This window comes from Perognathus longimembris, chromosome 10, assembly GCF_023159225.1.
Source record: "Perognathus longimembris pacificus isolate PPM17 chromosome 10, ASM2315922v1, whole genome shotgun sequence".
Classification (NCBI taxonomy): Eukaryota; Metazoa; Chordata; class Mammalia; order Rodentia; family Heteromyidae; genus Perognathus; species Perognathus longimembris.
The window spans coordinates 2,197,259-2,213,628 of NC_063170.1; the positions used below are offsets into that span (position 1 = coordinate 2,197,259).

A 16,370-nucleotide genomic window follows, 5' to 3' on the forward strand; every position below is an offset into this window, starting at 1 on the left:
ACAGGCACCCACCTGTAACAAGTGGGCCCCAGGGTGGGCCTGCTCCCCGGGGGGAGGGACCCACAGGACACACAAGCCTAACGGGCCCCTTGAGCTAACAAAATAGTTCCTTAGAAAATGTGTCCAAGTATTTCCAACTGTCTGTTGAAAGGGATTTTGGGGTTGGCAGCTGGAGGCACTGGGGGCCGGGGGGTGAGGCCTGGGCTGGCAGGCCCCCCGACTTCCCGTCAGCACCTCCAACCCCAATCAGGGGGTCCTCCGGGGCTGGGCCGGGACTCCTGAGGGGCTCTGCGCAGAGGGGAGCATAGCACTGGGTGGGAGGGGGGGCTGTCCTAGCCTCACCCCGGAACAGCGACACCCAGGGACAAGGCACAGGTGAGATCCGGCCAGGCCCCCCCACGCCACCCTAGGGGGCGACACCCAACACAGAACAAGGCCCGCTGGTGACAGGCCGTGAGCCGAGGCCCCATCGAGACGCCTCAACAACCACATACGCTCTTGGTTTGGTTTTTCCTGTTGAGATTGGGGTTTGAACTCAGAGCCTGGCACTTGCTGGGCAGGTGCTGCATTGTTGAGCCAGGTCCACAGTCCTGGCAACTGCTCTTTAAACCTGAGCTTGACGTTCCGTGGCTTTACAAAAAAATAAAGGAAAAAAAATCAATTTACAATAGAATGTACAAAATAAGACAAAAAAAATTTTATAAAGCAGATCAAAATCATGTATAATAAAGAGAGATCTGGGATAGTTTGGTGACAGGAATTTAAAAATAAACAGTTTTCTACGTCTTGAAATGAAGCCCCAAAGGGACCATCTGCTCATGCGACTATGTGAACCCGCTGGTGGAGCTGCCAGGAAGGAAGACGGCCCTGCGCCGAACCCAAGGCAGAGCAGACGCCGCCTCCCAAGCCACAGACTCGACCACCATACTCCCACAGAGCGGAGCCCAAACGTTCAAAAGCAATGATGGGCTGGGAATGTGGCTTAGCGGTACAGTGCTCGCCTCCTAGACATGAAGCCCTGGGTTCGATTCCCCAGCGCCACATATATAGAAAAGGCCAGAGGTGGCGCTGTGGCTCAAGTGGCAGAGTGCTAGCCTTGAGCAAAAAAAGAAGCCAGGGACAGTGCTCAGGCCCTGAGTTCAAGACCCAGGACTGGTTAAAAAAAAAAAAAGGAAAATGATGCTTTAGAGTACAAAATCATCCATCGCTACCTGTAGCCAGAGATAAACACAAAAACAGCTGCTCTCAACTGGATTTGAACTCCACATTCCTTTAACAAAAGCCGCTGTCTGCCAGTCGCTGAGAACAGTAGACGAGGTGTTCCACGAACCAAGATGCAGCAGAGATCCTATCCGCTAGATTTTAAATGCAGAAGATTTTAAATGCCTTCTGGTCACAGGTGACTGTGGTCCTGGCCTCCTGGCCGTTTGGCCTAAGTTCCCAATGCTCACGTGCCGACAGCAGAGCGCTGGCCGGGCCGCGTGCGGGTCCTGGGCCCATCCGCGGTGCCCTGCTGAATCCCGAGGAGACACCCCGGCCACGGCCGATGCCCACGGCCGTCCTCCGTCTCGAGCCGCGGCCCCGGCGGGGGGGTGGGTCCCCCGGAGAGACACCTACACGGTGATCTGCTGCTGCTCTCTGAAGAAGGGTCTCTGGTGTGAGGCGCAGATATCCGGAAACATCCGGAAGGTCTGGTCGGGCTGGGGCTCCTCCGGGGCCTGCATGGCGGGGCCCGCGCCGCAGCTCTCCCCGGCCTCCTCCGCCAGCTGCCGGACGTAGAGCTGCTCCACCTGCGTGGGGGGCACTGTCAGAGGCGGAGGGGGGGCGGGGGCACCGCCCCGACTCCCGTCGGACCCGGATCCCCGGAGCCAGGCGGCCGCGCGGGGCTCCGCCCGAGTCACGTGGAAAGCCGGCAGCCGGTTCCCGCGGGGCCGGCCATCCCACCCAGAGCCCACCCGCCCCGCGGGGCGCCGTCGGGGACCTCCTTCCCCTGCGACGCAACGGCTTCTAAGGCCTCGCCGGTCCCTCAGGCCTTAGAGCATCCGGATTGCACAGAAGGAAGGGGAGGAAGGGGGGCGGGAGAGGGGCACGAGGAGACCGACGGGGCAGGCGAGGGGGTAGGCGGGCACGGACGCGCATGCGCACAACCACAAGGGGCGGGGGAGTGGGGGAGGACCTCAGGGGCGGCCGGCTCCCCCCCCTCCACCTTGCAGCCCCTCTCGGGGCCCCGGCACGAGGCTGGGAGCGGCCGCCTGCACGGGCCTCACCTGCACCAGGATGAGCTTGGAGCGCACGGGGGCCATGTCTGGAAACTCCTCCCCGAAGCACAGCACCACCCTGCTGTCCGGCAGGCGGCCCTGGCTGGCGTAGAACTGCTGCAGCTCTGCGAACACGGGGGGGGGGGGGGTGAGGCCACGGGGATGGGGACGGGGGGGGGGGGGGGGTCCTGCGGCCAGAGCGGGGCGGGGCGGGGCTAGACACAAGCCCGACGCTCCTGCCTCAGCCTCCCGGGCGCTGGGAGCACCGCACCAGTGCGCCTGCGTGCGGGAGCGTGCGCCGTGCTGCCCGTGCGCCTGCGTGCGCCGTGCTGCCCGTGCGCCTGCGTGCACCTGCGTGCGCCGTGCTGCCCGTGCGCCTGCGTGCGCCTGCGTGCGCCGTGCTGCCCGTGCGCCTGCGTGCGCCTGCGTGCGCCTGCGTGCGCCGTGCTGCCCGTGCGCCTGCGTGCGCCTGCGTGCGCCTGCGTGCGCCGTGCTGCCCGCGCGCCTGCGTGCGGGAGCGTGCGCCGTGCTGCCCGCGAGCCTGCGTGCGGGAGCGTGCGCCGTGCTGCCCGCGCACCTGCGTGCGCCTGCGTGCGCCGTGCTGCCCGCGCGCAGCTTCTCCAGCGCCTGGGCGCGAACGCTCCTCTCTGGACGCAGCGCCTGCACCCCACTTCCCGCGCGTCCCCACGCGCCGGGATTGACGTCACCTGCCCGCCCTGAAGGCCCCTGTTGGCAAATCCTGCGCGAGATCCACCCCCACCCCACCCCCAGGCTCCTCCCTTGGAAAGCGCAGCCCCCCCCCCCGGCTCGCCAGCAGGGTTGGGGGGACCCGGGCTCTGGGGCGCACGGGACACAGGTGGCCCAGCACGCACCTCGGAAGAACTGGCTGGTGTCGAAGACCTGCACGACCTGGTCGCGCTCCAGCTTGTTGGGCCGGCCCTGGCCCGCCACGGCGTTGCCGCTGCAGAAGACGCGGCCCTGACACAGCCGCTTGACGAACACGCCCCGCCGGCCGCTGTGCAGCAGCACGCCGCGCGCCAGGTGCCCGAACAGCTTCCGCGTCACCTGCCGCTGCCGCTCGCTGGCGATGGCGTCGGCCGGCGGGAAGCGCACCAGCTCCAGGCCCTCGGGCCCGCACTGCCGGGGCGGCCCGGGCTGCGGCAGGGACAGGCGGCAGCCCTCGGGGCAGGTGGTGGTGGTCTGGCCCACCAGCTTGCCTCCATAGTAGAAGCTGATCACCATCTGCGAGAAGGCTGCGGAGGAGAGGACACGTGAGGGGGGCGAGGAGAAGAGAGTTTCGAGAAAGGGGAGGGCAGGGGAGGGCAGGGCAGGGCAGGGCAGGGCAGGGGAGGGACGCGGCCTCCACAGGGAAGAGGCTGTCTGGCTAGAGCTGGGCCTTTCCCCGAGGCCCCAGGGGCTCCCCATAAGATGATGCCGGGCGACAGAGAATGCACATGGCCCGTGTGAGCAGCTACTAGGAGCCAGCAGCAGGGCAGAGGGGGGGGCCACATGAGGGAGCTCCTCCATGCCAACCGTGGCCCCTCGCCCACGGGGTGTGTCAGAAGCTCTGTGGTCGGCCGCCTTGCACATTCCCACGCCCTGAGCTTCCTCCAGGCCCCTTGGGGCAGGGACAGAGCTATGTGGGGAGCCCGGGCCCTCGTCTCCCGTACCCCCCACGCCACGCCAGCAGCTGGCACGGGGCGGCCTATGGCGCCGTGCAGGGAGCACCGCAGACCAGCACGCCGACCCCTCGGGCCCAGAGGCTCAGGGGGGCCGGGCCTCCAGCTGCTCTCGGAATCCGCCCCACCTCACACCCACTGGACAGTCAGACTGTGTGCGCCCGCGCTGCGCCCGGCACCCGTACCTGCGTGGTGGGAGTCAAAGGCGGCGTACCCGGTGAGCAGCGGCAGACCTGCGGGGGACACTGAAGCAAACTGCGGCTGTGGGGGGCAGACCCAGCCCCCTCCCGGGAGACCACCGAGGGGCAGCACCCCCAGGGCAGTGCCCTGCTCCTGCCGAATTCAGCGCGTGCACACACACACACACACACACACACACACACACACACCCTGCACGGTAAACTCTTGTTGCAAAAGTGCAGCAACCCAGACCTTGACCAAGCCAGGGTGTGGGGGGACTTCCTCTAAGCTTGGGGTTTGTCCATGCGCCAGAGACCCCGCAAGGCCACGTGCCCTTCCCTCCCCAGGGCCTCTCTCCGGAGGAAGCCTGGGTCCAGCCGGCCTCCCCGAGCCAGCCCCTCGGCCGGCGTGGACCCCACAGAGCACACGGCCGCCCACCCAGCCTGGAACCCTCCGAGGCCTGCTCTGGCACGCGGGGGAAGAGGGATGGGTGCTCGTGGCTGCGAGGCCGCGAGCCCAGGCTCCGTGGACGGCATTCTGGGCAGCTGAGGGCCCAGACCCCTCCCCCGGCGCCCCGGGAGTGGGGAGAGCCCCCCGCAGCCATGGAGACGCCTGCCTCTCCTGGGCTCTGCCCCGTGGCTGGAAGCCACCGCTCAGGCTCAGCTGCCTTCCACGGGCCCTGGGCCACTGAGGTACCCAGTCCGCCCCCCCCCCGGCCCCCACGGCTGTGAGCCACTCGACGCCCCACGGGGCCCTGGCGCCCTCCTCACCTGCGCTGGCCTGCTGCGCCCACCAGTCCGGGAGGAGCTGGCTCCTGCAGGCCTCCAGGGGGGAGGGGCTCCGCTTGATCATCGCCAGGTACTCGTCCACGGGGGCCTGCGGGAGTGGAGGGTCACAGCTTGGGGACCGGCGTTGATAAAGCCGGACGGCCGGGGGACAAGGACAGCCACATGGTCCCCACTGTCTCATGACACAGAAGTGAAAGCTGGGCTGGGAAGGTGGCTCCGCGGTAGAGCGCTTGCCTACCACGCATGAAGCCCTGGGTTCGATTCCTCAGGACCACATCCACAGAAAAAGCCGCAAGTGGCGCTGTGGCTCAAGTGGCAGAGTGCTAGCCTTGAGAAAAGAGAAGCCAGGGACAGGGCTCAGGCCCTTGAGTCCAAGGAGAGAGACAGAGAGAACGCATGCCAGGTGCCACTGGCTCACACCTGTAATCCTAGCTATTCAGGAGGCTGAGATCTAAGGATCGTGATATCCAAAGCCAGCCTGGCAGGAAAGTTTATCAGACATTTAACCACAAAAAGCCAGAGGTGCTGTGTGGAAGGAAGGAAGGAAGGTTAACGGTGAAATGGGAGAACCGGGGCTGATGCCCATGATCTGAGCTACTTGGGGGGGGGGGGGTCGAGATTGGGGCACTGGAGTTCAAGGCCAGCCCGGGCATGACAGTCTGGGGACGGGGTAACACGCAGAGATCACAGTCCAGGCTGGCTTGCATGGAGAGTGAGACCGACCTTGAAAACAAGCTAGGGTGGAAGGTATGTGTCTGTCTTGCAAGCAGTTCAATTCCCTCCCCCCCCACCCTGACACACACACGTGCACACACACACACACGTGCACACACTCACACACACGTGCACGCTCACACACACAGGCACACACACGTTAAACTTAACTTTGCAATTTGAAAGACGCCGGATCCCAACCCCACCAGCTCGTCACGGTCTGTGGGAGGCGCTGCCTTCCCAAGAAGGGCAAAGGGTCTGGGGTAGATTTTTAAGGACCCCCAGACCGCCACTCACAATGCTTCACCGGGGAACATTTGGAGGGTGAGGACACACAGAGGTAGAGGCAGCTCAGAGCCGCCCTCCGGACGGGGAAGGGGGTGACAGCACGGGGTCCCTCTGCAGGAGGGGGGGTCACCAGGCCACCGCAGACCCGGCCGGCCCAGGACCGCCCTCCACGCACCTCCTTGATGAACTCCTCCAGGTCAGGGCGCCCGGACTCCATCTCCGGGACTTCACTCACGCCGCTCGGGGGCGCCAGGCCCAGTTTGCCTAGGGAGGACGGGACAGACTCAGCCCCGTGACCCGCAAGGCCTCCCCCCTGCCCGCCCACCCGGCCAGGCAGCGCCTGCAAACTGCTGAGTTAAGACAGCAAGCGCTGGTGAGTGTCCGCACCGGGCTGACCAGCAGCTGCCTGAGCACTTGGGAAAGACGCAGACTTGTTTTCCCAGGCCTCAGTCATTTAGTCAGCAAAGCTGAAAGGGAGAAGTTGCTGGAGGCAGCGTGAGCACAGGGCTTGGGAACGACAGGAGACGGCACTCGGGTCTCTTCCTCTCCATGCAGAGGTCAGACACATTTTACACCGGGCGTTCACAGCCTACCCTCCAGACGCTCATTTTATAAGCCAGGGCCACTGAAAATACCCAGAGTTCCTGGCAAAATGTGTTGGCACATTGGGTCTTTTTTTGAAAGCCAGTTGGCAGGAAATCTGTTTTTGGCCTTTCCAAATATACATGTGTGTCTGTGCACACACACACACCACCACACCGCCCTGCCACCATAAAGGCCCACTGGCACCCCACTAAGCAGCCTCAACCCGCAACTGCCTAAGGGGAGCCCAGGTCTGCAGAGCCAGCCCTGGGGCCTGGTCTCCTGGCTTCCCAACCTCAGCCAGGCATCTGAGAACCCGTCCTGGCTACGAGAGCCACCGCCTTCCTCCCAGGGTCTGCGGACATTCCCCACTGGACTGGGGGCTTCGCCCCAAAGCTGCTGATGGGGGCCAGGGGCCAGGTGGACAGCCCCGTGTCACTTGCAAATTGCTCAAGTGCAGAGCAGAGGGGCCCCTGGGGCATTATGCAAATGAAGCGTCTTGGCCCCTGAGAACCAGCAGCTTTTCCTTTCCTTAGTTTCCACTCGGCAGGTGATGCCAGCCCCGCCCGGGCCATAAACAACTTAGGTTCACCTCCCAGGCCACACCTGGCTGAGCCTGCGGGGGGGGGGGGGGGGGGGAGGGGGGAGGGGGGAGGGGGACCCCCCGAAGCCACCAGAGACACTTCCCGACCACTCCCCAGCACAAGTGACCACGCTGGGGATGGAGGCCGAATGGTGACGGTGGGGCCCTTCAGAGCCACCTGGAGTCAAACTTCACCCCAAGGGCCACTTGACTCCCCAGGGAAGGCTGCTGTGCCAACTGGTCAGGGCGCGGGGTCAGCCAGGCGAGGTGAGCCTCTGCGGTGGCTGCCGGGAGGAAAGCTGACCCCAGGACCAGGTGTTGGTGGGCTGGCTCGGCTTCCTGCCTTGGTGGGGGGTGTCTGGCTTTCAAGTCAAGGTCTCTTCGCTTAGCCCAGGGCAGTCTCAGCCTCTGAAGGAGGATGGAGAATTCAAGCCCAGCCTGGACCACACGGGGAGACCCGGTCTCGAAGGAAAAAAAAAATCTTTTCCTTTAAAAAGAGTCTTCTATGCCGGTAGTGGTAGACCCAACCCTGTTTTGCGAGCCAGCTCTGCTCAACAACTCTGATTGTCCTTTGTGAAGGAGTCTGGGGCCAGCACCAAGCTCGGGACAATCTGATTGCTTCCCGCCGGCCGTCCAGCCGGCCAGGGCGCAGGATTAAGGAGTGGGGGACTCGGGGCAAGTCTTTGTCATCTCTGCTTTAATCCCCTCCCAAATGCCTTCTGGACTTTTAGGGCTAGAGGAGCCCTCGGGGTTTGTCTCAGCCCGGGGTTCCCAGTCCGGTGGAGGCCTCACAACACCCAGGATCACACCCCCCTCCGGCAGCCTGCCCGGATGTGCGCCCTCCCAGCCTGGGCTCCACCCCTTCCTCCCCACCCCCAGATTCTCCCCAGCCTGCTGGGCAAGCTGCTAGGAAACCCAGAAGAATTCCCCATCAGGACCTGCCCCGGTCCGTGTTCCGGCCCCAGGGGAGGGGCACCCCGGAGCTGGGCTAGCAGGGGACGCTGCCCCACCCTCAGCCCCCCCCCCCCGCTGGCCTCCCACCTGGCCCCGCGCGGCCCCCAGCAGAGGCCGTGCGGGATCAGCAGAGAGATCTCCAGAGAGAGCCACTCTGTAGCCGCAGTGCTGTGCCCCACCCCCGGGCGGTGACCCCGGCCCCGGGGCAGACGCGGCTCCCCCAGGGCGGGAGGTGCCGTCCCCGGCAGGTAGTTACATTTCTGCTCCTCTTCGGGGACGATGCGGTACACTTTGTAGGGCTCGGAAATGTCCAGCTGAGATCGGTCCGTCACTTCCTCAAAATCCGGGCTCTTGTTCAAAGCACAGCGCAGCCTGGTCTTCCAAGTGGCTGGCTCGGCCTTGTCGCCCTCTTTAAATTTCCCTTTAAACACCGCCCAGGCCTGAAGGGAGAAAGACGCCGGTCAGCGCACACGACCCCCTCTCCGCACCAGCGGGCACCCGGCCCGCCCCCCTCCCAGCCTCGCGACCACCGCCTCCCACTCAGAGCCGAGATCGGGGGGCTTCACTTTCTCTCCCAGATGTGAACAGACCCCGGCCCGCTGGGGCAGGGGTCCTCGAGGCCTCCCCGCCGAGTCGGAATCGGAACCCGGCACCCGGCCGGCCCTTGGCCGGCCTCGGGAAGTCCTTCCCGGGCTGCGGGCCCGCCTGGCCGAGGTGACCTCGGGAGGAAGTTGCGCATGGTTACTCCAGCACTTCAGAAGAAAGGCTTCTGACTTCTTCAAGTCAACTGGTCAAATTTAGCATGAAAAGGGAACATAAAAAAAAAAAAAGAGGCTAAATGTGGTCACCCACTGCCTTGCTCCTTTCAAAGGAAATTTTGCTTTGCATTTTTACCCAATTTTGGCTTTGCCCTCCTTCCCCCAAGGTCCCGTTAAAACACAACGAGACATGTTCCCTCTGCTAGCTGTCCTTCTTCTTCTTGAAACGGCGCTGCGTGCTGACCTCTCCAGGCCTCCGACTCTGAGCGAGGACCAGAAATTCCAAGCTAGAACTCACAGACAGTGGGGCAAGAACTGCAAAACGTTCTTAAAAATAGCACCTGTGGATCGACGTCTCCTAAGACTCCCAACACCGGGGTCCAGACCCCTGGGTGAGGTGACCCCCCGGGCAGGGGGAAAAGTATCTGCAGTCTTAGACAGGACCGGCCCGTGTCCCCACCTCCAGGAAGGGCAGGCTGAATGCCCGCCCACCCCTCGGCGCTGGGCCACGCCCCCAGGTCACCTGGGCCCAGGGACCCCCCCACGGCTCCCATCCACGTGGCCCAGGAGACCCCCCACCCCGTGAGTCACCACTTTCCAAAGAGCCTGCCTTGTTTTTCCTCAGAAGCGGACGTTTATAGTCCTAGGTCAATGCTCTCTGCTCTGTTGGTGCCAAATTTTGCATCTATGCCCCAGGGAAAGAAGCTGAAAGAACATTCCTATCCGTGTGCATAAGCAATCACTTCCTTCCCGACGCAGATAGAAAGCCCATGCCAGGAACACACTCCTCCTCACTGACTGAACCAACTCGTGCGTTGCTGTTATAAATGTATACATGAGCAAATCACATCTGGCTAAAGAGTAACTTCCTATGTTTATGACTTGGTTATTTTCTGGATATACTGAGAATTGCTCCCAGGGTCTGGAACATGCCAGACAAGAACTCTGGCACTCCAGCCACGCTCCTGCCCGCTGCTCCTTACTTGGTTCTGTAGCCCAGGTTGGCTCTGAGCTCTCGGTCCCCCTGCCCCCCACTTCCTGAGCAGCCGGGGTTCTGCCGTTCACTATGTTAAGCCAGGGTCTGTCCACCTCAGCACTTCTGACGCTTGAACCCGTTCTCCAGGCGGGGTCTGCTTACCGCGCCCCTGGACCCAGCCCACCCACGTCAGTAGCACCCTCTTGATCCTGTAGACAGGACCAAGCGTGCCCCACTTGGGGGACCCATTGGGTCACCCAGATTCCAACCTGGCCTTGACAGGCATCACCATCATCTAGTGCACCCCCAGAGCAGTACACGCTCACGTGACCCTCCCACCCATCACCCCGGGCTCCCTGGGCCGGCTGGGCATGATGGCTCATACCTGCAATCCCAGCTACACTGGAGGTGGAAGGGAGGGTGGCAGTTCTAGGCTGGCACAGGCGTGGTAATGAGTACTTGTCACCCCAACTCCACGTAAACAGATCCTGATTCAGGTAGCGGGGGCGGGGGGGGGGGAACTGAAACTCTATCTCAAAAATAATTAGAACCAAAAGGGCTGGAAGCATGGCCCTCGGGTAAGGGAGGCAAAGGCTTCTTTGAAAATAGATGTAAGCCGATCTGAGGCCTCCCCAGCCTGCCGAGGGCCGGTATGGTGCTCTGGTCAAGCCACCGAGTACGAACCCGTCTCCGGCGACAGGATGGGGACGGATTCCTGTAAGTGGCTTTTTGTTACCCACTTACTGCTGGTAGGAAAGCAGATGCCTGGCCGGTCGGTTTGGGGATTTTTTTTTTTTTTTGGCGGTCCTGGGACTCGAACCCAGGGCCTGTCACTCTCGTTCCGCCTTTTCATTCAAAGCTGGTGCCACGCAAGCCAAGCCTCCAGCTCCAGCTTCTCGCTGGCTAACGGGAGACAAGCGTCTCACAGACTTCCCTGACTGCACTGGCTCTGAGCCTTGACTCTCAGACCCCAGTTACCTGGGCAGCTGGGATTATAGGCGTGAGCTACCGGCGGCCGCTTCCGATGCACTTTTCGTTTCTTAACCACGTTTTGTTTCCCCACGCTAGGGATGGAGCCCTGTGGCACGCTGGCCAGCGTCCCGCCCCCAGCCGCCCCCAGCCGCCCCCAGCCCTTCATCTTTGAAAGGTGCGCTTCCGATATTTGAGGACAGCGAGCTCTCTACACAAACGGAAGACGCCCGCCAGCTCCGTCTGCCCAAGGCCTCACAGCTGACCTCTTCCAACAGCAAACGTGCGCTCTCGATGGGGTGCAGAGATGCCCCTCCCAGAGGACCCTGACAAGCCAGCATGCCCGCTGGCATGGCTCAGAGGAGCAGCAGCGGACCCCCGCCTGGCTCTGCGTCCCGGGCTTTGCCCGCCAGCCTCCTGCTGGCCTCTCACTCCCGCCCGCCCCCCTTCCCACTGAGATTGGGGACTCACTTCAGATTGCCACATCCAGCGACTGCGTAACCCACGGAAACATCGGGAATCAGCGCTGTCGAAACGCCCGTGAGGAGCATTGCATAAGATGCATAAATCTGGGGCCTGGTTTCCTTACTGGGAGCGCATGCAGCATAAAGAAGCTGCACACGCACGCACGTGCACACACGCACGCACACCCCGGCTCCAGCTCCCAGTTCCCTGGTGCTCCGCCGACAGCCTGCACTCGGCAGTCAGTCCTGGCTACGCTCAGCTCAAAGCGGGGTTCTCCGAGCTGGCGCCCCAGGGACGTCTTGGCTCTGGGATGGGGGAGAGTTGCTGTGGCAGGTCGCAGGTCTCCCACAAAATGCCCACGGGGCACGTGACAGCCCCCACCACAAAGACACATCGTATCTTGTCCTAGACGTCAAGGGAGGAGGACGAAGAGCTACCTGGACTCTAGAATGCCGAGCTGACTGAAGAGCTCCGCGCACTGGTTACAGAGCCGTCTGAAGAGAAAGTCACCGCGACACCAAATGCAAACGCCAGCTACCGGCAAAGGACAGAGACCCATAGCGGAGGGGAAACAGAGGCACTGGTCTCGCAAACCTGAGGACACCCAGACCTTCCTGATCTGGGCCAGGGAGGAAGGAAATGAGGGTTCGGTGCGTTCCCACAAACGCCTTTTACTTGCCGCTTCTGTCCCCCCAGAGGGCTGCACGCCAGGATTAGGAGCTGGCAGACAGCTACCCGTGGGGACCGGGGAGGGAGGCCGGGCAGAGACCCGAGGCCACGCACGCGACCTCGGCACCGGACTCGGGTCCAGGCGTGATCTCCTGACACTCCTGCTCGCTCGCGTCAGTCACCTGGGCGCCCTCCCAGTGCCTGCCTCCCTCCTCTAGTCGACGCAGAGGCGGCAGACGCCGGCCCTCCACGCTCAGCCTGGGCTCCACATCAGCTCGCCTGTAGGGCGCCTGCTCGTGGACTTCGGCCCCCCTTGGTGTTGGGGGGCAGCTGTGTGTGCACGCTGGCTCACCCTGGACACGCCTCTCGGTGCCCTTACAGAACGAGGGGGGAGGGAGCGGCACCGACCACACCGAATCGCACGAGGGGAAACGGAACAGCAGGTGCGGGCCGGGCCTGCTGCAGAACCTCCCGTCGGTCCACGCCGGCCGCCGCGGCACCCGGGGAAGAGCGGAAGCGCTGGGCTCGCCGTGCCAGGGGCGCTTCCTACGCTCCGGGGAGGGGAGGCCACTTCCAGACACTGGCCGCAAGCACAGCACACCCCTGCACCCAACCAGGAATGACTGTGGATGCGCCTCACCCTCCCAGCTAAACCTGCCGCGGCAGGCAGACGCCACGGCTTTGAAAGAAGGCGAGACCGCAGGCTCCCCTAGTGATCCCCGTGCTCTGGTCCTCCCCCGACCCCCAGCAGAGGGGTCAGGAGAAGCAGGTTCCCGGGCCTCCTCCGCTTCCCTTTACAACAGACCCCGCGGGGATCCAGTAACCCAACAGACACGGTCACCTAGCCTACGCCGCTGAGGATCTGATTGGTGTTCTGTCTACATCGGGGACACTGTCCCCGAGGGACAGGGAGAGGCCCACTCTCTCTGGGGTTTCACCTTGAAGATGGAGGCATCCACCTCCTGGTTGTAGTCCTGCTTGCCAGCGTGCTTCCAAGGGATCCGGAACATGCTCTTCTCGTCATTTTCCCAAATCAGCCCTGGATACATGGAGCTGTCGATTTGTTCAATCAGCCACTGTCGGAGCCGCCGGCCACCGTTCCGGTCACACATCCTTGGAAAGAGAAAGGCAAGGAACGTCCATGAGTCGGAGCAACCCAAGAACCGGGGATGTGGGGACTTCAGGACAGAGGGGCCAGCTTGGGGGCATCCCACAGACCCAGGGAACCTGGGCCACCTGCCAGGGGGAGGCAATCCTGCCCCCCCCCACACACACACACGGCCCAACAAAAACCGAGAGCCCTTGAGACCGGCAGCGGCCCGAGTGCCTGCCTGCGGGGCCGCGGGCCCCTGACCTGGGCCTGGCTTCCAGCTTTCCCCAGGCCTCCCGGCCAGGAAAGCGCAGCCGCTCAGCACAGGGGCGTGCTGAAGGGCCCCAGGGCTGTAAGAACCAGCCCCATGCCTGAGCCCAGGGGCTGGCGGGCCCGGACAGAATACCACAGACGTGCCTCTGAGAAAGAGGAACACCTCAGCCCCCCAGGCTCCCCCCACCCCCAGACCACCACGCTGCTCACCCCTGATGGAACGGTGACAAAGCGAGTCCCCTCCCAGCTGGGCTTGTACCCTGCTGTGTGTGGGGGGGGGGAGTCCCCTATCAGCACTGCAGCCAGGTCAGCACCTGAAGTGCCTGTGGCAGGCTGCACCAGAGAAGACCCCCAAGGAACGAGGGGGCTACCTTCCGCCTCCGGGCACTCCCGACCACGTGAGGACCGCAGGAGAGGGCGGGAACATGGCCACGCACTGAGCCAAGCCGCACCGTGCTCTCCCAGGGGCTCAGTCTAAGACCTCCCGACCTAGGACACCCAAAGGCACCCTTGGACATTTCCGCCAGCAGCCAAAGACTCACAGCCAGCATTTACAAGAACACCACTGGAAATCCCCTCGGCAATGGACAGAAGCCCACATATACACAAAAAAAACGGGGGGCGGGGCATTTCTCTCCTTCCCACTAACCTGTGACCTCTTCAGACGTGTTTGAAGCAATCAGCAGTGGCTAGACATAACGTCCCCAAGAACACGCTCACACCCAGAGCCGTGCCAGTGCGTGAAGCGAAACCGTCCACCATCGACCCTGTCCAGTCCCATCGACCCTGAGGCCCACGGGTGTCCGTGGGGGCAAGGGAGTGACACTGGGCTCCAGGGAGAAGGAGGGGCTCTCTCTGAGCTCCTGCTAGCATTTCCACCCCACAACCTCACTTTCCACTTCTGGGCCTAAAAGGGGCGGGGGGGGGGGCGGGGTAAAGGAACTATGATCCCTGGAGCCCAGCAATGGCTGTTGTCCAGCTAACGCTTGGGGAGTCACCTGAGCCCTTCAGAGAGTCCGAGTCTAAGACTGTCAGGCTCTAAGTAGGAAAGGGTGGCTTTCAAGAGGAACCTAAGAAGGAAAATAAAGCTCCTGGAAACAACTACAGCCCACTCTGAGGAACCAGACGATGGGCTCCCCCGGCATGAGGGGACATGGGGGGTATGGGGGGTGTGGGGGGGCAGGGGCAAGGAGACACATGGCAGAAAGGCACCAGGGACTCTGCCAGCGAGGGGAGAATGGATGCTTACACTCATCCTCCTAAGCTACAGTCCAGCTACCAAGAGCAAATTCCAGAAAGAGAACCGAGACTTTCTCACCAGGATCACCCCAAAATTGTTGAGGACAACTATCCCAGCGGTTAACAGAAGAAAAGGGGGTGGTAGAAACAGCATTGCGAAGAAACACGAAACAGAGGACCTAAGAGCTGGAAAAGGCATGGAGACCATCTCACCCGGTCCCTCCCTATTCAAAAGCTGACAGGCACAGCCGTCCCGGGCCCGGTTCTACAAAAGCCGCTGCGGGGATGGGGCGCGCCTCGGCACGTGGACAGCCACTTCTGGATTTCCCCTGCTGTCACCTTCGAGAGGAAGACCACTACAGATTTACTGAACACTAGCAAATTAAATCTACCCACTGCCCAGCCAGGAAAACATAATCAGCGCAGTCACATGTTTACAACTTCCTCTTCTTGCTTTTGAGGTAACTCCTGTACCAGCGAGTCCCCCTGGGAGCTAACCTGCATCCCCGTATCGGAGTCCTGGCCCAGATTCCCAGGTGGCAGGCCACAGGAGGCTGCGCCGGCCTTCCTGAGCTGCTGCCGGCGTGAGCAGCGGGCAGCTCAGGATAACAGGCGTGCTGCCCGTTCCGTTGCTCCCGACCGCTCCCGAATGATCGCCGTGAGGGAACCCACTGCCTGCCGAGCAGGACAGACCCACCCCCAGCCTCACCCCCGGCTCTGATCTGCGGCTTACGGCGGAGGCTGGGGCTTAAGATTCGGGAACATCCCTCGCGGCCAGGGGACAGAACGGCTCACCGGGGGGAGTCGGTCCCGCCATGCGACCCACAGGTCTAATTTCCCCTCCCTAGATCAGGCTGCCACACACGAGCTCCAGCACCCCACGCTGCCTCCGCCCCGTGGGAGAGCCCAGCGGGAGACACACAGACCTGGGAGCCCTCACCAGCAGGAGCTGAGGGAAAGCGAGGTGTGTGACCACGAGCCGCCGGCCTCCGGGGACAGGGACAGCCAGCCTCCGGGGACAGGGACAGCCGCTGGCCTCCGGGGACAGGGACAGCCAGCCTCCAGGGACAGGGATAGGCAGCCTTTGGGGACAGGGACAGCTGCTGGCCTCCAGGGGCAGGGACAGCCGCCGGCCCCCGGGGACAGGGACAGCCGCTGGCCTCCAGGGACAGCCACGAGCCTCTGGGCACGGGGACAGCCAGCCTCCAGGGACAGGGATAGACAGCCTCTGGGGACAGGGACAGCCGCCGGCCTCCAGGGGCAGGGACAGCCGCCGGCCTCTGGGGACAGGGACAGTTTCTGGGGACAGGGACAGCCTCTGGGGACAGGGACAGTGGCCGCGCTCTTGGCTGGGACGGATAGGCTGAAAGCAGAGGATGGACGGGGCGGCCGCCAAGCCCGGCGGCATGGGCCGGCGTCCCGGACCCCGGGCCGCCCCGGCCCGCAGCCCCCAGCCCTCCCGTCCCACCTGCCTACCTGCCGCCGCCGGCCCGCAGCCCCGCCGCCGCCCGCTGCCGCCCCGCGCTCCCCGCCCACCGCGCCTCGGCCCCGGCGGGTCCGCGCTGGCGGGGCGCCGCCGGGGCGCGCGGCTTTAAGGGTGGGGCGGGGGCGGGGGCGGGCCCTGCGCTGGGAGCGACGGCCGTGCTGGCCAATGACGCGAGGGAGGGGCGGGGACGTCGTCCAATCAGCGCGGCCCCCGGCGGTCCGCCTTCTGCGAAGCGCTCGGCTTTCCGAGAAACCGCGGGGCAGCCCGGGGCTCGCGGGGCGCGCGGGGCGGCCGGGGTCCCGGGTCCGCGCGGGGGTGGCGGGGGCCCGGGGGCGGCGCGGGAGGGGGGTTCCCGCAGGGCTTCCCGGGGGCTGCGGGGGCGCCCCGCGGGGCGCGGCGGGAGCCCCGGGCCCGCCTCC

The 16,370-nt window shown here is 63.9% G+C and overlaps 1 protein-coding gene across 2 annotated transcripts; it reads right to left on the minus strand.

Annotated features, from left to right (window-relative positions):
• Positions 1-1,573: 1,573 nt before the first annotated feature.
• On the minus strand, positions 1,574-15,968 carry Irf8 (interferon regulatory factor 8). Of its 2 annotated transcripts, none has more exons than XM_048355047.1 (9): positions 15,942-15,968; positions 12,802-12,976; positions 8,283-8,466; positions 6,083-6,171; positions 4,888-4,993; positions 4,123-4,170; positions 3,131-3,511; positions 2,268-2,383; positions 1,574-1,790 (listed from the first exon to the last, which is right to left on the minus strand). In XM_048355047.1, the coding sequence occupies exons 2-9, from the start codon at positions 12,973-12,975 to the stop codon at positions 1,614-1,616; spliced, it is 1,275 nt and encodes a 424-aa protein (XP_048211004.1). In that variant the 5' UTR covers position 12,976; positions 15,942-15,968; the 3' UTR covers positions 1,574-1,613. The 2 variants fall into 2 exon arrangements, with proteins under 2 accessions (XP_048211004.1, XP_048211003.1); XM_048355046.1 differs by having other exon boundaries at positions 4,123-4,182.
• Positions 15,969-16,370: the final 402 nt, after the last annotated feature.